At 39.8% G+C, this 25737-nt stretch overlaps 1 protein-coding gene across 5 annotated transcripts; it reads right to left on the bottom strand.

Moving 5' to 3' along the window:
- Nucleotides 1-187: 187 nt before the first annotated feature.
- On the bottom strand, nt 188-25376 carry LOC121430730. Of its 5 annotated transcripts, none has more exons than XM_041628102.1 (16): nt 25296-25376; nt 23215-23320; nt 22594-22679; nt 21272-21390; nt 19142-19232; nt 18114-18275; nt 16426-16537; nt 12819-14642; nt 11842-11967; nt 9766-9897; nt 8431-8504; nt 5559-5596; nt 4576-4738; nt 2543-2620; nt 1323-1566; nt 188-663 (listed from the first exon to the last, which is right to left on the bottom strand). In XM_041628102.1, exons 2-16 carry the CDS (start codon nt 23270-23272, stop codon nt 605-607), a joined length of 3366 nt encoding a protein of 1121 aa, XP_041484036.1. In that variant the 5' UTR covers nt 23273-23320; nt 25296-25376; the 3' UTR covers nt 188-604. The 5 variants fall into 5 exon arrangements, with proteins under 5 accessions (XP_041484036.1, XP_041484033.1, XP_041484034.1 ...); XM_041628099.1 differs by having other exon boundaries at nt 25265-25347; XM_041628100.1 differs by having other exon boundaries at nt 5559-5593; nt 25265-25347.
- Nucleotides 25377-25737: the final 361 nt, after the last annotated feature.

Raw genomic sequence — 25737 nt, 5'->3', positions numbered from 1 at the left:
CACAAAGAACTCAGCTCAGAACAGCAATGCTTGCAAGTATTGTGGGCTCAAGCACAAAAAAAGTTGTGATAATTGCCCAGCCTATGGAAAAGAGTGCTCCAAATGCAAGCACAAGCCTCACTATTATTATTATCATTGTTGTTGTTATTATTATTATTATTATTATAATTACGACTAATATTATCATTAGTAGTAGTAGTAGTTGTAGTAGTAGTAGTAGTCGTACATATCATAATGCTGCATCCATGGTAAGCATCCAGAGATTCTATGAGTAGTTGGAGTCTAGCGCTGGTGGGTATTTCATAAAGCTGTTGTGAAGTTGCATGTGACAGCTCTGCACCTGGTATCAGAACAAATCTAGATTTTAACACATCCTTCTCAATAAATACCAAATTACTTCAATATTTCATATATTTCCCCCTCATCGTGTGCGCAATATACCTCACGAGAGACAACATGCCACAACTAAAAAAAAAATCTTTTTCTTTTTTTCTGATGAAGAATTGATTGAATAAACACTGGTACTTGTGTATGACACTGTTGATTATTACTCCTTACGGTATTCTTCTTCTTTTTTCTGGGCACCCTGTAGAAACCAGTCTGCTCATGTTTTATTCAGCCTGTATGGATCCCATGGAAGTAGCTTGAAACTTGTGATACAGTCTAAAAGAGGGAGAATCAGAGACAGAAAAATGAACAGAAAGAGATTAGCATCACATCAATTTGCAACAAAATGATCAATATGCATAAATGTGTTGCAGGCATATCCTGCCACAAAATTCCAAAACAAACCACTAACTTTTGACATTTTTATCTATAAATCATAAACAAAGATATTGAATATCAGATTGCTGAGAAAATGATAAACTTTCAATTCATTTTTGGAAATAGATATTGAAGTTGTAAGTAATTCTATCTATATTAATTTCTGTAACTAAATTACTTAGTGTGGCCCTCTGCGGATGAAAATATACTTTGTCCAGAATACATCTACTTTTAAGTAAAATTGCAAATAAAAAAAATTTGCAAATTTATATTTATCCACTAAATTCATGCTTGTCTTAATACTATGAGTATGAAGAAAAGATTAAAAAGTGACAGATAAATAGATAAAAGTGATAGCCTTGACTACCTGTTACATACTTGTCGATATGCTGTATTGTTTCCAAATTATAATCATAACTTGGAAGCTGCTTTGTTTTATTTACAGACATATTTTTTGCCGCAATTTCTTGTATTGATTATCTGAAAATTGTTACGCAAAATCATGTAAACTCAATAAAACTTAAATCATGAACAAAAAGGCAAAGTCAACAACTCACCAAGAATCCATTTCTCAGCTATAACTGGTGTTGATCCCCTCTTCCCCCTTCCATTCCCTCCGACACACAGCTTAGCATCAGAGGCTTTCCTAGAGATGTGACCACCACATAGCTCGATCAGCTCCACCAACCTCTCCCTAGGAGGATTGCTCTCCGGCGGAACATAGAGGGCGTCACACGATGTGAAAATCTCCACCGGCGAAGTTTCGGTGTCCGATCCTGCCCCATGGGCTAGCCTTGATACCTGTCGTTGAGAAAGCGCATTTCTGATAAAACTTTTCCATAGCTAGAGATAGCTGAAGAGGGTCCCTTTCATAAAGGACTCTCATTTGTGGTAACTTTGCCATTATGGCATGAGTGTGATGATGCGGGATTACGCATGAGGTGAAAGATGCTCTATTCAATGAGGCATTAGCCAAGTTGAATAGAGCGTTTCTTTCACCGAATGCAAAATCTTGCACCATTGCACAAATAAGAATATTCGCTATTTATGTTGTTTAATGCCTCGGAATTTAGTGAAAATATGAAAAAAAGGAGTTTTTCCCTGCAGTAATCTATGAAAAGGGAGCAAAAATATTGAAAGCAAAATCCCACAAGCACACATGACCTTGGGCAGCATTGCGCATTTAGCCAGCAGGCTTATACACATATTGCATCTTCGTTTTTACTGAGCGCAATGAATTAAGTCGTATTGTGCAAGGGTACATTTTGGATGGTATGCCTTTTGTGCAACGGTACGAATGTTTGACATTCAGCCTCCCATTTGCTCGTGTACAACAAACTAAGTAGACATACAACAACGATTAACCAACTATAATGGCAAAGTTACCATAACTGACATTCATTTCAACTAAAAAAAAAAACCTTCAGATTTAGTTTATTATATCCTTGGAAAAGAGGGTATACCTCTCACTCCGTCAGGTGCACATTTTTTTTACTTGGAAAAATGTTCATTCAACCCTTGAAATTGCAACGTTTTTCTACTGGTGCACTGTATACATAAAAATTCAATTACTACTTTTCATCGTAAGCATAATCCTACAGTTTTTATGAAGTCAGTCAGCTTACCGGGAGAAAAACAAATATACTTGGGGGCTACTTTCACAATCTAAGGCATAACTCTACAACATTGGATATGGTTAACATTGAAGTGATTGGGAATTCCAGGGATCGTGGGTGATCTCGCCCGCACCCCGTGTAATTTCTTTTCTGCCACTTACCATTGCACCAGGAAAGTGGATGTTCATTTCATGGGGTTCCTCAGGGAGCCATGAGCCCGCCTCTATTGATCGATATACCTAGGGAATAAAATCATAAAGGAAACATGAAAATATAGCACATTTAAATTCTATATCAAATGTAAAGATGTGCAAAGAGCAAATACACTTAAGCCTAAATAGACTGGGCTATTTCGACCCCTAAGAAGACTGGGGGGGGCTGAATCAGCCCCCCCTTATGATCTCGGCCGTCGATCGCGCGATCGCGACGAAAATTGGCACACGCGTTACCCATGGCATTATCTACAAAACTATAACATCAAATTCTGCAAAAAATCTCATGTCTCATTAATTATGCTAATTTATGCGTAAAATCATAAGTTTGCTCTAATTACTAAAAGATTGCCCCTGAAATACTAATTTTTGTTTCACATTCTCTAGATAGGCATCTGATCAAATTGATTTTTTTTAATTTCAAAATCACATTTATTTTCTTATGTATTCTATTGTTTTCTAAATTTCTTATGTATTTCTCTGTATTTTGACTTTTTGTTTTTTATTGTTTTTTCAATGGAAATTGTCGGGGAATTTATTTTGACCATAAAAAAGATAAAATTGATTGATTTTAAGCAGTAAAAGGAAAAATAATGATACATTTATGAATTTTGGCTAAGAACACTATTTGCATTGGATTTGTACACAAATTCACGTTTATGAGTAATTTTGGGTCTGCATGCACTTACAAAATGTTGCGTAATTTTGCGAACCGCGTACCAGGGGGTCACAATTTTGGTCTCAGAAGTTGCGCGAGACTTGAAAGTAAAATGTCAGTGAGCGACGCGGTCAAAAAATTTCGCGTGGCGGATATATCGCAAAAAATGTCGAGGGGGGGCTGAATCAGCCCCCCCCCGGTCTTTTTAGGGTTAAGAGTAAGGGGAAAACTATGTTGATGGGTTTATCAAAAACTGATTGATCTATTCAACAAGACCAAACAAAGATGAATTAAATGTATATCTTCCACTTAATGCCAAATCTTGTGCCATTGCAAAATTTTAGATAAGAACATGTATAAAATTCATTGAAAATTAAAATCAATTTTAAAAACTCTGTAAACACATATTAACCCATCTAGCCCGTGGGGTGCCTTTTCAGCCCCTTCCCTGGACTTATTTTGGAATAATGTGAAAAGATCGGACAGCAATGTTTCATGACTTCTTACCTCAAAATCATTCACAACTTTTACCAATTCATTACGTGGGGTATACATACGGTTCTATGCAAAGTTACAAAATAATTTGTAAGTGCATGTAAGACAAAAATTTGTCAAAAAACTTGATTTTTTAAATTGATTTAAAGGAGAATGAAACCATTGGAACAAGATAGCTTGTGTGAAAACAGAAAAATCAAAGAAACAGATCAACAAAAGTTTGAGAAAAATCGGACAAATAATGAGAAAGTTATGAGCATTTGAATATTGCGATCACTAATGCTATGGAGATAGCAAATTGGCAATGCGACATAGATGTATGATGTCACTTGTGAACAACTCTCCCCATTACTTTAGTATATATTTCCCTTGAATTGCCTCTTTTATCACATCTATCCATAGATCATGTGTTCTTTCTACATGAGGGCATGTAATACATATTTTTTAAGGATACATCATGGATAAAGAGTTTGTATCATCATAAGAAAAAGCAAAAAGAGACATTTTGAGGGTATTTTATAGTCCACCAAAGGTAAAGTTGTTCATCAGTGACATCACACATCCTTGTCGCATTGCCAATAGGAGGATCTCCATAGCAATAGTGATTGCAATATTCAAATGCTCATAACTTTCTCATTATTTGTCCGATTTTTCTCAAACTTTCTTTATTCTTATTCTTTGATTTTTTCTGTTTCTACACAAGCCTATTTGTTCCAAAGGTTTCATTCCCCTTTAAGTGTTGTAGCTCAGCATGGCAATCTGAATTGTGCATTCAACACAAACACCAACACTGAAATCATCTATTACGATGAGAAATGAAGACACTCACCCAGTCCATGGAAAGGATCCAGCACCCCCTTGCGATGCCAGAGAGGACGTTGAGGGTCCTCCGGTTCTCTCCCATCACCACGTGGGTAGTGGTGTCACACACCGTATCAGTCACTGAAAACCTTCCTAGGTCCTTTACAACAGCCATGACAATCTCTTGGTCACTACGGGACAGAGTGGAGATGAGGAGGAAGGGGGGAGGGAGGTGAGGGATAGAGATACATGAAGGGAGGGGGTGAGAAGAGGAAGGAGGGGAGGGGGAAGTGAGGGGATAAGAGGGCAAAGAAGGGAGGGGGACAGGGGTAGAGTGAGACAAAGTAAAGAGGAGGGAGTGAGGCGATTGAAGAAGAGAGAGGGAGAGGGGAGAGGGGGCAGAAAGGGAGAGTAAAAGAATGATAATCATATAATAATGGTTATGATGATGATGACAATGAGAATAATATCATAATATGGTAATAATATCGCAGTTCTTGTATAGCGCATATCACATTATGTCATAATGTCCGTCTGTAGCCCCGCAGCCTTTTACAGTGCGGTGGCATTTCAAGGAATAAATTCCTGCCAGGTACCAATTCATCTCACCTGGATTAAGTGCAGCACAATGTGGATGAATTCCTTGCAGAAGGAAATTATGCCATGGCTGGGATTTGAACCCATGATCCCTTGTTTCAAAGTAAGAACATTAATCCACTGGGCCACAACGCTCCACAATATGATAACAATGATGATGGGTATATACATTTATGTGTCATATAAAGTGCTGTCTATCTAGATATGATCTATTCAGAGGTGCAATATTACATGTAGTACCACTAACATTACTTGCAATCTGTGTATAAAACGAATAAACCCTGCAATCAAGGTTTTATCAGTTATTTTTTTTTCTGATTTTGAGATTTTAAACGGTCAACAATTTGTATCAGAAATGGATGGATGGACGAACGAATGAATGAAATATTGAAAAATTTACAAAACCACACTTACCTCCTATGCAAACTTGTCATGACAATTGTTGATTTCTTCTGCAAGATAAAATGGAATCCCATTTCATAAATTAATAAGACTTAACACTGGTTATTAAAATGCTTTTAATATTCAGTTGAAAGACAAAAATCACATGTCGACAAGTTTGTTAGCATGCAGGTGTAGATCTACATGTATATGGTTGATATACTGAAACAGTTTTCAAAATACATAAACTGCACATCTGAAGACAAAGAATTTCCATCCATTTTTAATAATTTGTTCATTCAAAAGAAGGGACACACAATAATAATCACTTCATCATGAAAACAGTTTGACTCCATTGACAAGTGGAAATCATACATGTCCAAAAAATCGTAAAAAGGCTATACACCAGTTATATCGCGATGAGACCTGCGGGTCATAGTAATTCAGTTCGCTTTCCACCTCCCAGGCACAGGTGACGCCAACAGATAATAACAGGGATGCCACTAGGTGTCCTCCAAAAATACTGAAACTTATCGCGGGCCGGGACAGTGGTCAAGAAAACAAAATTAAGGGGGGTCCACCTTAAATTTTGGGATGGACACAGGTAAAATATTTTTTTGGGGGGGGGTCCGCCCCCACCTCTAATTTAGGGGGTTGAGGACCAAGTGACTTCTTACCTGTTTGTGATCGATGACCTTCAAGTCGAGGTTTGAAAAACTGACGGTAGTTAGTTCTTGTGTGTTTCTCATAGAACGCTAGACCAAAAGCTTCAGTCTCTGTATTTTGGTTGTTCAGTTGAACTGCGTTGGCTCACGAACCAATACAAAGACTGAAGAGTTGTTGGCCCTTACGTAAAGACAACGTATCAGCTAACCCAGGGAGATCTGGCTCGCAAAGCGGGACGGAGCTCCCTGGGCCATGGCTAGCTGATACAGGTACGTAACCCAAGGAGCTCCAGCCCGCTTCCCGGGCCGGAGCTCCCTAGGTTCCGTATCAGCATGCAGCAGTAACGTTAACTAGATCTAACATTCAGCGGAAACCCAATTTTTTGGTACATAAAATGTCACATTATAAAAAATAAATACATCCAAACTTACGAGAAAATCTATAAACTTCAGAAAAATCGTACCTTAGACCGCAGTTACCGCTAATTCCTTTCAAACTATGATAAAAACTTAGTCATCCTCGATTTTTCCATTGGTAATAGTAAGTTGCCATCATGGGTGACGTCATCATCTTTACAGACGTATTTACCAGTCGCTATTATATCGGGATTCGTACCTCTGCTTTGCACTTGTCTATGTGCGTGTGCGTTTGGAAGGATATCGAGAATTCAAATAAAAGCATAAGTCAATGAACGTAGTGGGCAGTGCGCGCGTTTATATATTATGTATGTACTGCATAAAAATAAATATCTCGGGGAAATATCTCTCACTCGGTCGATCGACATGCATCGCAATCGAGATAGGGGGAAAAAAGGAGGACTTTCCAATTTTTTTAAAATATGTACACAAAAACAGGAAAAGTCGGAAATACGGAAATAAGACGGATAGCAGGAAAAAAGCCGGAATTCCATATAAATACGGAAAAGTGGCATCCCTGTAATAATCATACATTTCAAGAAATGGCAATTTAAATGTACCTATTCGTAATAACAGCTTCAAAAACATAAAAATGCTAAAAAAAAGGACAGTAACCTACATGATTAGAGTCTTATTTGCAAGGGTATAAAAAAAAACTAAAGGGCACATGTTTAGCATCATCGTTGGCTTTGTGGGGTTGGTTTGCTTGTTAACCAACTAACACCCCCTCTTTCAAATCATTCCCAGGCCTCTTCTACTCATTTTGTCAAGTAAGTTCCATGACATTTGCTCTGGCGACAATCGCTCCTCAGTAAACTCCATACACTAATGGAATGACCAACTTCAACCCTGGACTTAACACTATACCCTACCCAAAACCTAAACCGCAAACCTAACATAAAACCCTATTGCAACCCTCATCCTGTATCTTAGACGAAATAAAGCCCGGAGCAATTGTCGCTGGAGCAAATGTGTTATCACCGTCAAGTAAAGGCGACCGCACACCTTACGATTGCGACCCGAATTCAGAATAAAATGTAGTAGGATTTGATGCTAACAATGAGACTTGGAATATCTTACTGTGTAATGTTCTAAATCATTGTAAGAATACCTATGTTCAAATCTGTTACTATGCCATCATCCTTCTTAGAATAAAAGCAAATTTAATATCTAGTCTAATGACGTCATAGCAGTCGTATGATTGGCTACAATTTGAAACTAATTTTTTCCTTTACCCCGAAATAAAGGCTTGCAGTCTTTCAAAATGGTTATATTAGTATTCTTTCAATTAATTTAAACCTGAAATAAAATATGTTCCATTCACATTTTCAGAAAATGAGCAAAATGCTATTTGTTCCAAAATCGGATCGCAAACAGTCGTAAGGTGTGCCGTGGCCTTAAAGATAAATTCCAGTATTGGTAACGATCTCAAAATGACTTTTTACAGAATCTAATATAATGACCACCCAAGTGTCTGTTTGTATGAATAAAAAATATGTTCCAAAGGATTCTGGAAGAAATTGTGTAATTGCTGAGAAATAAGCAAAATAAGCGCGGATTCGGTCACTTCCGTCGGGTCTTTATTCCATCAATAATAATACACTGTCCCGCGTGTGCAAATCTGTGTTGGTGATCTTCAGTGTGAACATTTTTCGGCGTAGATTTCAAGATTTCACAAAGTTCAGTTTATGTAACTGTACCAAATCTAGATCCTCGATGATATACTGACAAGCCTGGTTTTACAGACTTTCTCATGAAATCAGTGTTTACTGGCATTTCTCTTTAAGGCAGTTTGTTTCTAAGAGCTTTACAATCATCCTCACCTTTCTACTTGGCAGGCTGTCAGACATTGTCACTTTCTTTCTCTTTTTCTTTTCTTTCACTGAAGTTGCTCCACCTGGAAAAAAATAACAGCAATATGCATCACTGACATTGTATAATCATCAGCTTGGGTCCTGGGCCCCGTCTTACAAAGAGATACGATTGATCAGATCAATCTCAAGTATATGGAAATCCATCAGTGTCATAATTTTTTCTTTCGGAAATTTGCACAACGTCCTTGGGAAACCAAGAGAAGCGTACTGAATTGTCAAGGAAACTAGGAATGTATGAATATACATCCTATCTAGAAAATATTTTGAACAAACATGTATTTTAGATGGTGATGTTGCTGGCTTTCCATAGTTGTGGTTGATTGGATTCAATCGTAACTCTTTGTAAGACGGGAGCCCAGGTGAGCATTTCATCATCATTTGTCATCTGATAAGTTAACACAAAGCTTTATGATCATAGAACATTTTTCTACAATTGATTCCATTGGCTACAATGTACAATCAATCGCAGAAATCAAGCGCATGATCAATCATTAATCTTTCATGTTACGGGACCCAGATCTGACTACTTTCCTTGATTTTAATTGGCTGAGAAACATTGTTACAATGGCAATTGTCAGATAAAACATCTGACAAGTCCTTGTGAAAGTGTTTCACGACAGATTATTTTATCAGACCTATGTGTAAAAACGGGTTGTCAAAATATTGCACAGGGGGGTAAATGGAGCCCACCACCCAACACGAAATTTTCGCAACACAATTAATTCTTGCTGCGCTGTTTCAGGATTTATTTCCTTCGAGTCTCCTGCATCTTTCAACATCAAATTTGCAGGGACCAGGAATACGGTTCCTAAGATATGCTTTTATTATATGTTTACTCATCGAGATAAAAAAAATTTGAGTAGTGAATTACATGGAGGTGTATATCATCCAAGTGGGTCTACATGTATATTACAAGACCACACAGCTCAGGGTATTGTATTATGGATTTAATAGGAAACTGGTCAAATTTGAAGGCTTCAGGTGGTGAAACTGCCGGTATTGCTTTAAAGGCTCTGTCACATTGTTCCGTGAAGGCCTTGCGTGTGACTTGCGGGTAACTATTTTTGATACCCCGCAGGTCACCCGCATTGACAGAATCTCGCACGCAGCTCACACGCAGTTGCCCGCAGAAGCGCACGCAAGTCTGTTTTGCACACAGAAAAGCTTTGAACATGCTCAAAACTTTGTCGCAGGTGAGTTGCGGGCAATCACTCGCAACTCACGAGCAGGGTTTGCACCTGACGATGCGACAGTGCCATAGAGTTTGACTATTTTTATTCTTACTTTTGTTCTCTTTCCTTGCGTCATCTAAATCATCAGAGGACGATACCACACTCCCTTCACTGCTTGGGCACAGAACCTCTGCAGAACTCTTCAACTTCAAGGCTGACCTCTTAGATTTAGACCTCGTTGATCCTATGAAAAACCATACAAATCAAAGTTTTACAAAGATGCAAAGGTATGGGAGCTGAAACATGCAACATTTATACAATTATGGAAGCACTCTCCAAAATTTACCATTTTACAGACACATACGTCTCAATTTGTTTTTGAAGCACCTTCCCAATCATTTCTGTATAAAAGACCAAGCTCATAATTTCTAAATAATACCAATCCTGCACTCACACAAGAACCCTCCCAACAAGCAACCAGGTGTCTACAAAATACAATGCGACTGCGGTAAAGTCTACATCAGGGAAACAGGCAGCAACTTCGACACAAGGAACACAAGTCCTGCCAACAACTCAGCGACTGGGACATGTCAGCCATCGTTACGCATGTACACAACAAGAAGATCACTGCATTGACTGGACAGCAAACTCATCACCAACGTCAAGCATTGGCACACCATACGAGTAAGAGAAGCCATTGAGCTACAGCGACACGACACAGTACCCCAGGACACGGGACTTCACCTTAACAACATCTGGCACCCAATACTTCACCTAGGCACCAATCCTTCTTTATCCACCCATGCCACACTACCGCAGACAACCACACCCGCTGCTCCGCCGACGCAACTATGCCGCTATAATCTATGCCAATCCCTACCAAACATACACCAAGGAACTTCACAGGCGACCTGCTACCAATCCATTCGACGTCCGCACTCACGCCCACACAACTCTACAAAGTCACAGCGCCACCGATTCCTCCGACGTCCGCGCTCGTTTAGCATCCTTCATTCCTGAAGACGGACAGTCGAACTGCCCCAAACTTCGAGTAACCTCTCTTCACTTCATCCTGCTACTACTCAAACCATTGTTACTCAAGCCATATTCAGCTAATCTCATCTGCTTTACAGTCCTTTTCAGGACTTCACTCACTTTCGAGAAAAGGATACCTCTAATTTCCTCTTTTCATCCTTTCTCGTCTTTCATTTCAATTTTTCTGCCTGTATTTTCTTTCCCTTCTTCATATTACACATGGTGAACTGTAAACCTCCACATAATAATAATGTCATATTTTTCCCAGAATAGCCACTTCAGTTTCGAAAAATGCTTTCCCAGCGGGCCCTTCTTAACATGATAATGTTATCATTAGAACGGCTACCTTAAAATCTGATAGGCTCCATTAGTAACTGAATTGGAGTGAAACACAAGGCACTGTAATCACTGCAATGTACCACAAACACACATGTACAGAAGTGATTTTTATTTCGCAAAGCAACCTTATACAGGTTCTTTTAACCTGTGTTGTCTTTGTCTTGTCTTTAACTCTGCATAAACAGGTACCTCAACATCTGGGGGGCGTTTCATGAGAGGACTTGTCAGACGTTTTATCCGACAAGTCCCATTTTATCCGACAGTTACCAAGGAACAGTGCCTCTCGGCCAATCAAAATCATGGAAAGATGTCAGATCTGACAACTTGTCGGATGAAAATATTAATGAAACGCTCCCCAGAATGATTGTTTGACCCTCTACACCCCATCGCAGGAATGTACGAGCCTCCAGTGACCCACTTCGGCTAAAGTACAAAATTACACAGAAACTGGCTGGGGATAGGACTTTTACTGTAACTGCTTCCAAATATTGGAATACAGGAATTTACCTCTTTCACTCAGACAATCATCTTCATTTATAAAGGGACTTGAGACTTTTCTTTTGTCTAGTCCAGAGTTTTTTTTTAGGATTGCAAATGTCATTTCATACTTGATGTCTTCATTTTCTTGTTGTCCGCGCTTTGTGCCCATTTTGGGAAAAGCACAGTACATAAATGATAATAATAATCCATCTGAATAAGTTAATTCAAAGCTCACAATTTCGCCCGAAGGTTGCCTTTTGAAAGCATGGAAAATAGCAATTGATAGCTCTGCAAAATTTTTTAATGCTTCTTTTTTTTTTTTAAATCAATTTACCTTCTGGTTTGAATTCTTCTAGGCTAGGTCTGTTCTGCACCTCAATTGATGAAAGGATAGATGAGCAAGTCAAATCAAGTGGGGACAATAGCTTCCTCTTTCTTTCCTCATCTTCACTCGGAATTCCTGTTTAAATAAAATGATAATACAGATATGACTTCAGCCACTAGAGGACTCTAATAAATCTTGCTCATTTGCATAGGGACCTGCAGACTCACTGGTACCCATTGATTATTGATAGAGAGTGGCAAATTCAGATAAAAAAACCCATGTCAAGTAGGGTAAGTGCTATTCTGGGAAATATTGCTAATATCAGTTTTTGCAGGGTGTGAAAAGCAAACTGTAGTAGTGATTATTCCAATGATTCAAGGACAATACCCCAATCACAGAAAGCTAGTGTCACTGCATTCTAGGGAATGGTGGTAAAACAGGCTCAACTGTGTGTAAATTCTACCCAATCAAAACCCTGTTTTATGATTTTTTTAAAGGAATTATTAAGAAACAGAGAGGAACCACAAATAAGACACCATTCTCACAAGCTTCCTACAACTAGTTTAACGTGTAATGAGAACAGTCACAGCGGTCTTGGAAGCGATCTTCCAAACCGGTTCATAAAACCACCTTGTGAGGTAGTTTTGAAGATCGCTTTGCCTCATTAAACTGGTTATAGAGTGAGGACACAACCGTTCTTCTGGAAGCGATTTTCGCACATTTCGAGCGCGCTTCTCCCCACACTGTATGTGGAATGCATATGCTGCGGTTTCAAATTTTGCGCGAAACATGTCACCCCAATGGTAGTGTTTCTATAGCAACATGACCGCTTACATGAAGTGGTTTTGAAAACCACTTTCGGGTGATCAAGTGGGAACGCTAGCAAAGCGATCTTCCAAACTGGTTTCCTGAACCGGTTTACAGTAAACCAGTTTTAGAAAGTATAATGAGAATGTCTAAGTGACATAAATAACTTGTAGTCTTACCTATTCTTTGGCCCAAAGCCATAGGTGAGGCATTCTCTTTATCCAGATTTTCTTTCTCTTTAGTCTTTGATGGTTCCTCCTTCAACTCCACCAAGGTGGACTTCTGTGATCCTCCAGAAGAAAGTGACTTCCTCAAATTTCCACTCGAGCTTGCCTTCTGTTTCCTTTCCATCTTTGGACCACATTCCTCCTCTTCATTTGTAGCATTGCCACAAGGAGATGTCCCTTCAGAAACATCTCTTGTCCTTTGTCTTGAAGACTTTTCACCAGAGACTTTCGTTGAATGTATTACCAAAGGTTTCAGGTGATCAGCTATAGATGGTGAGTTGACAAGAGGAGTTACGCTCTTCCTCCTATTGCTTCTTCTTGTCTGATCCATCTGTCTAATTTCAGTGGAAGGCTCCACCGGAAAATCTGGTATTTCTCCCGAGACTCTGGTTGACTGTATTCTTAAAGGTTTTAGGAGATCAGCGATAGATGGTGGGTTCATGAGTGGAGTTGTACTCTTCCTCCTGTTGCTTCTCCTCGTCTGATCCATCTGTCCAATTTCAGTGGAATGCTCCACCGGGAAATCTTGTATTTCACCCGAGACTCTGGTTGACTGTATTCTTAAAGGTTTCAGATGATCAGCGATAGATGGTGAGTTGATGAGTGGAGTTACACTCTTCCTCCGATTGCTTCTCCTTCTAGTCTGATCTACTTCTCCATTTTCAGAGGAAGGCTCCACAGGAAATGCAGGTAAGCACGACCGTCGTCTGGTAGACATTCGAGTAGTCCCAGTACCACAAGAACTAATTGAAGCAATTGCTACATTGCCTATTTCAGAATCACCATTCTTCTCTGTTGACTTCTTAGTGCAAGTTTGTTTCTGTTTCTTTCGAGACAATACTCCTTTCCTAGAACTTTTGCCATCCTCTTGCAATCTCGCTAATTCTTTCCTGTGTAATGCAGACCTTGTTCCACCATCAATGGCACAAATACCAGAGGAGATCATACTCTCATCAGTTATATCCAGATCACTTTCATCTGTGAGTACAATGACTGACTCATTTCTAGTTGTGCACCCACTGGATCTCTTTTTCTTTGGAGCCAAAGATATTTCTTTTGAAGTGCGTGCCTCGTCATCTAGCGAAAGCTTACGCTTTAGAGAAATGTCTCTCTTTCCTTTTCCCTTCTTCCTAGAGTCTATTTCCTCCCCACTTCCTGGACCGGATGAGCTAATCTGCACCTTAGGCTCACCTACTCCTCCTTGGCTATGACTTGCATCACCACCATTCAGGTCAATCTCTGCTTCTTCCCCTCTAAGCTTGAAGAGTGTCTCTTCTGGAACTTCAAGGTGATTCATACCTCTTGGAGTACTCTTCCGTCCTCTGCTCCTTCTGCTTTCTACTACTTCTGGATGAGACAAACCAGACTTTGTTTCTTCACTACTTGGAGTGGCTTCACTCACACAACTTCTTCTCCTACTGCTTCTCGCTGCTTCTGCGCTACTTGCAGTTCCAACCTTAGTTTCTCCTCCCTCTGGAAATTTCACAATATCATTTGTGATTGTACTTCTACGACCTCTGATTGTCCTTTTCGCTTCCGATTCCACAGACGGGGTATCAGAATCCATCTCAATGCCTTCCTCCAAAAAATTCCTTCTGGATGCTGGCCGTCGCACTGGTCCTGACTTGTGGAGCTTCACGCTAGTACTGGGAGATTCCGTGAGGGAGTTGGCTTCCTCGGTAAAGCACTGGAACAGTCTTTGACGGAGGGGCGTGGATGGAGAGATGTTGGGCGAGTCGGTGATGGACACACGCCCTGCGGATTCATTAATAAATACTTGGATGATAAAAAAAAAAATTTCACAAGTTTACAATAGATATGACATTCAAATAAGTATAGCATTGGAGAGGGAGGGGAGAGAGACCTACAAAGAAAATGAGAGAGACAGAGATAGAGGTAAGCAGACAGAATGACACTTATACATGAACCATCTTCACAGCGGTTATCAAATTTATCCCAGTGCTGTCGCAAGACAGCGACACCACGATAAACCCCCTATAGATGCATTCACAGTAGAAGAGTAACCTTGGTCCAGTCCCGGGATATTTTCATGTATCAATTCACACTGCAGAGGGCGATTATAATGATCTCCATCACAAACACAAAAGCTTGTGACCCATTATTTACCCCAATATGACCAAAAACCACTGATCATAATATACAGATCAATGCCAGAAACACATCTCTGCTCGCCTGATCCTTGATCTTAACTCCTTTTGAAAAATATTTACATACAGATCAATGCCAGGATCACATCTCTGCACGCTGGACCTTCACTCGATCTTAACTCCTTTTAACCCTATCTAGGCCGGGGTATTTTGGGAGTTCCTATGGCCGGGGGGGGGGGCCTCCCAGGTCCCCACCTAAGATCTCGGCCGTTGACCGCGCGATCGTGCCGAAAATTGGCACGCGGGTTGTCTGGGACATACTCTACAAGATTGTATAGTAATTTATTTCATGCGAATCGCTATTAAGTGATTATGCTAATTTATGCGTAATTAGTATGCGAAATCATACTTTTTCCTCTAACTCCCTAAATAAAGCACCAAATGTACTAATTTTTGGTATAGAAACTCTTTGTGGTGTCCTTAGCAAGAATACATGAAAAAAAATTGTGATATCAAATCATTTTCTTATGTATTATATTGTTTTATGCAATTTCTTATGTATTTCTTTGTTTTTTTGACCTTTTGTTTTTCATTGTTTTTTCAATGAAATTTGTTGGGGACTCTTCTGTGATCATAAAAATCATAACATGAATAAATTAAGACTAGCAAAACTAAAAATAATCATACATTTATGAAGTTTGGTTGAAAACACAATTTGCATTGACTTTGTACACGAAATCACGTTTTTGAGCAATTTTCGGTCTGACATGCACTTACATAATGTTGCGTCAATTCGGAACCACGTACGCCGGGTGACGAAAAATTGGTCTCAAAAGTTGCGCAAGTCTTGAAAGTAAAAACTCAGAGAGCGGCGCGGTCAAAAAATTTTGCACGGCGAAAATATCGCGCAATTTGTTGAGGGGGGCCTCCGAGGCCCCCCCCGGCCTAGATAGGGTTAAAATGTTTTATTCATTTTGGGGGAGGCATCTATTCAGAATTGCATTATTTTTTGAAGTACAAAATGCAATTTCATCAAATTTAATGTTCACATAATGATAAAATTGACTTGGATCTATTGGTTGCTTTTTTCCACGTTATACATCCCAATGTGGAAAAACATTGGTAAATTAACAAATAATGATTGGTTTAGTTGGTGTTGTAGTGGTGTACCTTCACACTTAACGCAGACCCGGACAGTTGGGCGACTGTCCCGCTGCTATTACTATGTTTTTAGAGCAAAGGAGGTTTTAGCGTGGTGAAGTTATCCCGTTGTTATTTACAGTGGTTCCGAGAATTCACCCCTCCCCCATTTAAACAATCATTGTTGTTTTTATCATTACTTATAATCATCATTCAATATCAATTTACCTTCTAAGATAGGAATAAAATGCCATTTTGTTCGAAAAAAATAGAGGAGGAGCGGGGCTGATGACATTGCTATTCCTACTTACTTTGTGCCGATCCCTTTCCTTTCTTGATACTATCCAAGAGATCCAGACACTGCTTCATGGAAGAGGGCGTCTCAGGGATGAGGGATGGGGTGTGAGGAACCTCATTGGTTACCTGAGAGGGGGTGGGGAAAGGGGTAGAGATGTAGAGATAAGGGGGTGGGGAGAGAAAGAGTTGGGACAGAGAGGAGTGGAGGGAGATAAATATAAGGATTATAGAGGAAAGCGAGGGAGGGGAAGAGATGTAGAGATAAGGGGGTGGGGAGAGAAAGAGTTGGGACACAGAGAGGAGTGGAGGGAGATAAAGGGAGATAAATATAAGGATTATAGAGGAAAGCGAGGGAGGGGAAGAGATGTAGAGATAAGGGGGTGGGGAGAGAAAGAGTTGGGACACAGAGAGGAGTGGAGGGAGATAAAGGGAGATAAATATAAGGATTACAGAGGAAAGCGAGGGAGGGGAAGAGATGTAGAGATAAGGGGGTGGGGAGAGAAAGAGTTGGGACACAGAGAGGAGTGGAGGGAGATAAAGGGAGATAAATATAAGGATTACAGAGGAAAGCGAGGGAGGGGAAGAGATGGGGTTAAGAGACAAGGTGGGCTGATGATGTCACATCCAAACTTGTTCTTCTGTATTGAAATTAGGTTTATTCAAATTTTTCCCTCCAAGAACTCGAAAAATTGAATTGACAACTGATTTAGTGCATTAGATATTTATTGCTGCAACTTATTTCATTATAAGGGAGACATATTATTCACACAAGTATGAAATAATGAAAAAATTATGATTTTATGTAATGACATAAGAAAACTGAAAGTGGGGATTTGACATCATCAGCCCACCTAATGAATATTCATGACGACTGTTTTCACAAAATATTGCTAAACTTTAAACTTGTCTTCAATAACTTTATTATTTGTTATCCGATTTTGATGAAATTTTCGGCATTTTGCTCAGTGAATTCTACTCTATGTATTAAGATATAAATATTTTCAGCCCGGACAGTTATGATGGTAATTCAACAAATACCCCCAATGTTGCCAAAATTCATTGACCTCACATGACCTTTGACCTTGATCATGTGACCTGAAACTTGCATAGGATGTTGAGTGATACTTGATTACTATTATGTCCAAGTTTCATGAATCAGATCCAAAAAAATGAAACTCTAAAAGGATGTTCAGTAATACTTGATTAACCTTATGGCCAAGTTTCATGAACTAGGTCCATATACTTTCTAAGTTATGATGTCATTTCAAAAACTTAACCTCAGGTTAAGATTTGATGTTGACGTCGCCGTCGGAAAAGCGGCGCCTATAGTCTCACTCTGCTATGCAGGTGAGACAAAAACTAAAGAAATAGTGAGGGACATCATTGACTGTCTCATTTGCATGTCACTGAGTTGTGCATATCACTGTTTTGTGAAAAATAAGCGAAACTTTAAATTGTCATAACTTTCTTATTTTACATCCGATTTTGATGAAATTTTCAGTGTTATACTAGTTTGATTTTTCTCTAATTATTCAAATCAACATTTTTATGTGGTGGACTTGACCTTTAAATGTTCATTGGTAATTACTCCGGGCATAAGAAAGCTTGACCAGTATTTCTTAAAGTCACCTTAACTTACAAATAGCTCTGCACTCTAATAAAAAGAAATTATTGATTCACTAAGAAAAAAATGAGCACTCACTGGTGTCATTGGCTGTGTTTCTGCTACCAGGATAGCCGGGTTGACGATAGTCAGGGGCGCTGGTGATGGGTGGGGTACCCTCGCCCGTCGCTTCCTTGTACCCCAACCAGCACTCCTCTGGATGTCCTCCTCAACATCCTTCGGCTGCATGGATTTCATTCGCTGAAAGAAACAAAGTAACAAAGTAAAACATAACAACCAAACAAAAACACATGAAGTAAATAAGAAACCATATGAAATAATATAGGATTCTTATAGCGCACGTATCTATCTTGCTAGGTGCTCAAGGCTCTCCTATGTTACACCGGCTAAGCTAGTCTACCAATTCTGGTGCGCACAGCTTTAAGAGGAATTACTTCCTGCCGGTACCCATTTACCTCACCTGGGTCGAGTGCAGCACAGTGTGGAAAAATTTCTCGCTGAAGAAAAACACGCCATGGCTAAGACTCGAACCCATGACAACACTCCCTTGGTGTTCATTGCTACTCTTTTTTCATTTATAGACCTTGTTAATAATTTTTGCACTGTTTTTCTTTGAAATTGAGACATGATTACAATCAAATATGTCAGAATCCCACAAATAATCTCTAAACATACAAAGGGAATTATTGATAGATTTTACAGCTAAATTACAATAATAGGCATTTATATAGCGCCATCTATCTAGAAATATTCTATTGCGATAATATTATAATCATGCATAGATAACATAGTTCAATGAAGTACATAAGAATCATATAAGTGCCATTTGTGGGGTACATGTATTTGATCAGAATCCCAAAAAGAATTCCTAACCATACAAAAAGCAAAATCAGTTTAAGGGCTATGTTATTACAGCTAAATTATAATCATGCATAAACTATAAATATCTAATTCAGGAAAATTAATAGATTTTTTTAAATTTAGATGTGTAACCCCTTACATTAGATCATTTTATACCATCATGCCATTTTTTGTCATGACCATGCAAACTGGGACTGATATCTCAGAAGATGGGGGGGGGACTTAAATCTGATATTTTTGTTTACCTTTAACTTGCCGATCTGAATGATATCTTTATCATCGGGGGCAGAGATGGGGAAGAGAGATTCCGCAACATGTTCTTGATTCTGCTTACAACTACCAGGATGAGAAGAAAAAAAGACAATCACATCAATTGACAAAATATATGCTTGCTCAAAATGTTGTTTTCCTGATCATAGTGGAATAAAGGGAACAAAATTCACAAGATTGAATCACAATTTGCGAGACACTTTTTGTGTAACTGCTAAGCAAAACATTCTTCCAAATAATTCTAATCATACTTGATTTATAAAAGAATAATTAAATTTCCTAATATTGAATAATAACAATAATGGTACATCTACCCAGGAAAGCCACTTTAGTTCCGAAAACTGGTCTCCCAACTGCTGTGGGCCCTGTTATTTTTATAACCCTGGCTTAGCTTGGGATTCGAATCAGCTACGAATCCCAATTTGCTATGCATTTTTGTATAGCTTCTAAATCATATGCAGGGCTCGACATTAGCAGGGGCCCGGGACAACCAAAACTGAGAGTAGGACCACCAAAATTCTGCAAAAGCCCACACTTGTTGGTCCAGTTGGGCTACCAAAATTTTGATAAATGTTTTATATTAAGGGCCACCAAATGTACCTTGCAGGCCACCAAAAATGTGAAATTGATAATTTTGGTGGATCATTCTGGCCACAAAGAAAAAAAGTTAGTGTGGAGGCTTGTCATATGCCTTCATTGATTGATCAGAAGATTACTACAATCGCTTGCAAATTATGATCAATGCAATCAAGCAGGTACAACACTGCTCTATGATCGATTGCTAAGCATTGTGCTACAGGGCCCTGGTTTCCTTTCTAGTGACACAACATTTGCTCTGTGAAATTTGCTCCGGTCTTCAAGGGGAAGTTCACCCTGAAGAAAACTTTGTTGTAAAAATAGCAGAAAAAATAATAAAAAACAGCGGTGAAGGTTTGAGGAAAATCTGTTAAAGATTAAGAAGGTTATTATAGTTCAAAGTTTTGTATTTGTGACGTCATAAACGAGCAGCTGCCCCATATGTTATGTAATATAAAATGCATGAATTTCAAATTTTGTATGGTTCCTGATGACTTAATTTTGTTTTCTATTCATGACCGGGTGTGAAATGATTTGTCTATTGATATACAAAAGGTACAGTGAAAACCATTTTCAATTTTCTGAGAAAATGACATTTCATTGATTTTTTACCATTCGCTATGTAGGAATGCGGCTCGCATATGACGTCACAAATCAAGTAATTGAAATTCGAATAACTTTTTAATTCTTTGATGAATTTTTCTCAAACCTTCAGCATTTTTTTTATTATTTTTTTTCTACTATTTTTGCAATAAACCTTTTGTCAGGGTGAACTTCCCCTTTAATTTCTCAGAGGGCATGGGGTCAGAGTTAGGATTGTAATAGAGTTTTTGGTTCACAATGATGTAAAGATAAAGATTAGGGTTTATTCAGTTTTAGAGTTTGGCTAAATTCAGTTTTAGAGTTTGGCTTAGAGTTTGGTTTAATGTTTGGCTGAATGTGCAGACTTCCAATCAGAGCAATTGTGGAAGGAGCACATGTCATGGAACCCCCCCCCCCCCCTTATGTTGCAGTCACATTTCCCCTACGGAGGCCATACAGTGAGTCAGAAACAGCTGTTTCATTCATTTTCATTCAAACCACCTATATGTAGCCATTGGCTGCGGAAGGCAAAAAATTTAGGGGGGTCCACCTGAAATTTGGGATGGAGACAGGTAAAAAAATTGACTAGCCCCCCAAAAAAAGTTATCAACCAAAATTTCAGGAGGAACCACCAAAAAATTTTGACAAGAAAAAAAAAAGGTTATCAAGCTACATTTTAGGGGGTCCACAACAAATTCAGGGGGGTCCACCTGAATTTGGGGGGATGCAGGAAAAAAATTGACAAGCAAAAAAAAATTTATTTTTTTTTAATTTAAAAATAAAGGTTCACAACAAAAAATTTAGGTCCCCCCACCTCAAATTTTTTTGGGGGGACCTGTCCCCCCCCCACCGCCTATGTATGTAGCAAGTACAAAAAATGTCAAAACGGTTGTTTTCGACTCGCCGTACGGCCGCTGTAAAGGAAATGTGACTGCACCATTTCTTACCTGTCAACCCAGAGTACAGACACAAGTCTGACACCCTTCTTGACTGCCTTGTCTCTTGTGGACTTCTTCCCGTCTTTCCATACCACGTGAGTGACATCGTTGGTGAACTTTTTCTCAATCTAATGAGAAGAGGAAACAAAGAATACAAACATGTACCGACATACAAATTAATTTCCTCCACATTGACAGATAAGTACATATCCCGGTCGTTGTCTGATAAAACCTTCTGCCTCAAAAAAAATGAGAAAAAAAATTGAGCAGGGTGCTACATAACTTTTTAGAAGCACTTGCCCGGACAGGCAAGTAAATTTATAAATACTTGGAATACACTTACCCAAAAATATATTTCACTTGCCTGAAAAAATCCTTGTAAAAAAAAAACATTTACCTCTTGAAAAGAAAGGTTTGTGGTTTTATAAACCATTGATTTTCTTTCTCTCTTTTGGCGGGAACTGATCTACCTTGTTATTGCATTTCTTCTTCCAAAGTGATTTGCCTGCCATGACCAAAATTAGGGTCAATATCATATCATATCGACCCTAATTTGGTCATTAGTGTTGGTCTTTACTTCAAAACACTTGCCTGAATCTAAACTTTTACTTGCCCCCGGGCAATCGGGCAAGTGCTTATTTAGCACCCTGTTGAGATGAAATCTGATGCCACAGTCACACTACGAAAGTCTTAAAACCAACCGATAGTCTACTTCCTGTACCGTTGGTAATAATGTGACATCGTTTAAGAGTGACTGGTGATCCTTTCTTATGTGTTAAACCATCGCCAATGAATATACCATTTACTACAAGAAGAGATCACCAGTCATTCTTAAAGTCAATCTTAACTTACAAATAGCTTTATGAAACACTCAACAGGGAGCCGTTTCATAAAGCTGTTCTTAAGTTAAGAGCGACTTTAAGAACGACTGGCGAACCCTTCTCATACGCGCTAAACAATCGTCAATTCAATACCATTTACCACAAGAAAGTATCACCAGTCGTTCTTAAAGTTGCTCTTAACTTACGAACAGCTTTATGAAACACCCACCCGGGGGGTGTTTCACAAAGATTTAAGTATGACTTAGGTCGCATTTAAATGTCGACGCGTACATGATATGCAACGCGCAATCTTATTTATCAATACGCAGTAGTGCGCGTCATCTTGGCATGATCTGACCAATGATGTCATGCCTTTTATACTGCTCCCAACTAGACATTTAAGTGAGACTCTAAGTCATACTTAAATCTTAGTGAATCACCCCCCTGGACTGTTTTTTTCTGGTATGACTATGGCAGTTACACAAAATATAACAGGATTTTTTAACTCACCTTTGCACCCAAAATCTCTAATTGCTTAGAGACTCCCTTGGATCGGTTCTCCGTCTTTGTTCTCACTTCAATATACGCAACAACATCTTCAAGAAAAAGTGAATAAAAAAAAATCTTTGCTTTTTAAGATAAGACTATATACAATATTCATAGTGTACTCTTCGACTTAGAAGAAATTCAACTTTATAGAAGAGGTTTATAACTTTTTATAATGTGTTTTGCACGATCTGGGGCCCGTTTCATAAAGAGTTACAACTGTTGTAACTTTGCCATTATGATTGGCTGCTGAGCCCTGCTACCATGGTAGTTGACATGACAAAGTTACAACTGTTGTAACATTTTATGAAAAGGACCCCTGGGGCCCGTTGCAGAAAGAGTTGCAATCAATCGCAACTCTAAAAATCATGCGCAACTTGATTTTCAACCAATCAACAGCGCGCATTTGGGACTTGCGATTGATTTTTTGACTTGCGTTTAAACGCAACTCTTTCTGCAACGGGCCCCTGGTCTACAAAAAATTGCTTTGACTTGATTGAGTATCCGACTCATCAAAGATCGACTAGAGGGAGCGTACAGCAGAAGCACATATCAAATGCCAACAATCGAATAAAGTCTTCATACCTTTGAGCACCCGATCATCAACCTGCTGCGTATTGGGGATGTCATCCTCTCTCTCCATCACAAATGCATCGTCAGCAAAGGTCTCAACAGAAATCTTCCTTCCTCCCTGAAATAGAGTATCAGATCTTTTTGAACAGAAACAATGCAGTTTTCAAATTTGGCTGACCACTGACCAGTCGTTGCAATATTTCAAAGAATTGCCCTGGTATGCCTCTCAATTTTATGAAATCGACAATAGACTTGGTTTGGGCGATTGTTTCACTTCAAGACCATGGGCCGATGTTTACGCTGCCATCTTGTTTTCTATTGTTCTTCACCCACGTTACGTGACACACACGTCTGTAACGTTGGTGAAGAACAATAGTCAATAGGAAACAAGATGGCGGCGTTAACATCGGACAAGTCTCTTCCATCTTGTCATGATATTTTTCTCATTTTTTTAATGAATTCTTGTTTAAAAATAAAATCGATGGCGCAGAAATGTCGGAAATGAAGTTGCATCCCATGTACATGATTTTTAGGGCTAGATCTAGGCCTAGAGTAACCCAGTCCCAGGGAGCTCCCGCCCGCTGCGCAGGCGGGAGCCCAGGGGCTTACCGTGTATTTGACCATACTCACGGGACAGTCGGGACTAGCATGATTTATGGTCTAAATATTTCTCCAAATGAATTGTGAAAAGAGAAATTATGCACTTACCACGATTGTATGGATGAAGGTCTAACGAGTGGCAGTTTTCCTGACATCTGGGCACAGACTGGACCTCAACATGCTCAAAAAACGAAAAGTTCTCTCCTTCTACCCCAGTCTCGATCGGCCATTTTGTTGCAATTCATAACAAAAATGGCCGATCGAGACGGGGGTAGGAGAGAACTTTTCGTTTTTTTGAGGTTCCAGTTTGTGCCCAGATGTCAGGAAACTGCCACTCGTTAGACCTTCATCCATATAATCGTGGTAAGTGCTTGATTTCTGTTTTAACTATTTATTCGGAGAATTATTTTGACCATACTTCACGCTTGTCAGGTGAGTATGCCAAATTGCACGTACGATCCTGGGCTCCCGCCCGCATAGCGGGCGGGAGTTCCCTGGGCCCGGGGGGGGGGGGGGGGGGCACTCAGTATATAATGCATAGTGGGTATGTGCCGCGGAGGGGACTCCCATTTTCACACTCAAATTTCCGTTCCAAGGCATAGCATTTTTGCCTTGTTGAGAAAAAGAACAAAGAAAGCCGCTCCAAGGCATAGCATTTTCTTCTTATCGAGAAAAAAGAAGAGGGAAATCCGCTCCAAAGCTTCGCATATTTTTCGTTACGCCGCTCCGATCGCATTGAATGAGTCGAATTTTGGTGAAAAGCGGCCGCAGAGCTCCCCCGGCGGAGGCCGCGCTAGCTGCATCATGCACGCGCACGCATGACCGTTCCAATTCCATAGGGATGCATACGCAGTTACGCACTCACAGTCACACGCTGGCAATCCGTTCCAAGGACCCCCGTTTTCACAAACATTTGTCGTTCCGAAGCCCGTTCCGAGGACCCTCCTTTTTACAATAAGCCCGATCCAAGGCCCCTGTTTTTTGTCTCGCCCGTGGCACACCCCCACCACATTTTTGCCTTTTGGTCGAGTGCCCCCCCCCCCCCCCCCCCGGGCCTGGGTTAAGGTTTTGGCAGCCTACACGCACATGAACATGATGAATGGATAGGTATCCCTGGCTTCATTGGGAGTAAGCCTACATGATCAGTAAATTATTTTTACTCTCAGTCCCAAGAAGCCACCTGGCTAAACACGACTGCCGAGTGCTGGATGCGAAAGAGCACCGGTGCCCTCTCCCTCAGCTCCGGTCCGCACCAACCCAACTGTCCTCCCCGACGCCGCAAATCCCCGACGGTCAAGCTTGTGTTCTCTGCAGCCGCAGGAAGACCCCCGTGACGGTGAATCAAGAAACGAACCTTTTACTCTCAGTCTCACTCGCCTCCGGCACACTTGTTCTTTTACTCCCCTCATTAAATCGACATAGGAAGAAGTTGAGAGAATTTCTTAATTTTTCTTAATCTTACTCTTATCATGGTAGCTACTAGCAAATCTTACCGCCTGATATTACTAGTTCGTCGAGTCGATTTCGTCCAACTTTTGAAATATACAGTACCGCGGTCGAAAAGTTGGCAGATTGTAGGCGCAGATGGCGCTATACTAGATCAGTCCAAGATCGAGAAGGGGTGGGGATGACGGGATGACTGACATACCGATTTGGTTCTCTGTGAGGGGATTTTTTTATTGAAGGGGGTGGAGGTCAGTGGCGTAGTGAGTCTTAAAAAAATAAGCCCCAGTTTAGAGGGGCAGACATGATGTAAAGAGGAAAGTAAGACAAAAAAATATTTAAGCGGACGAAGCAAGCGAGCGAGCCTCACTTTTTACAATTTTAATTTAAAAACATATAATTTCTGATAGATATGCCATAAGTTATTTTCCTCGGCCCCACAGGTTTCAGGGCCAGGGTAATGGGATAGTTCTGAATGCTGCAGTTAATACA

The sequence above is a fragment of the Lytechinus variegatus genome, chromosome 17 (assembly GCF_018143015.1).
Source record: "Lytechinus variegatus isolate NC3 chromosome 17, Lvar_3.0, whole genome shotgun sequence".
Lineage (NCBI taxonomy): Eukaryota > Metazoa > Echinodermata > Echinoidea > Temnopleuroida > Toxopneustidae > Lytechinus > Lytechinus variegatus.
The sequence above is the reverse complement of the archived record's forward strand: the minus strand, read 5'-3'. Positions and strand labels throughout refer to the sequence as shown.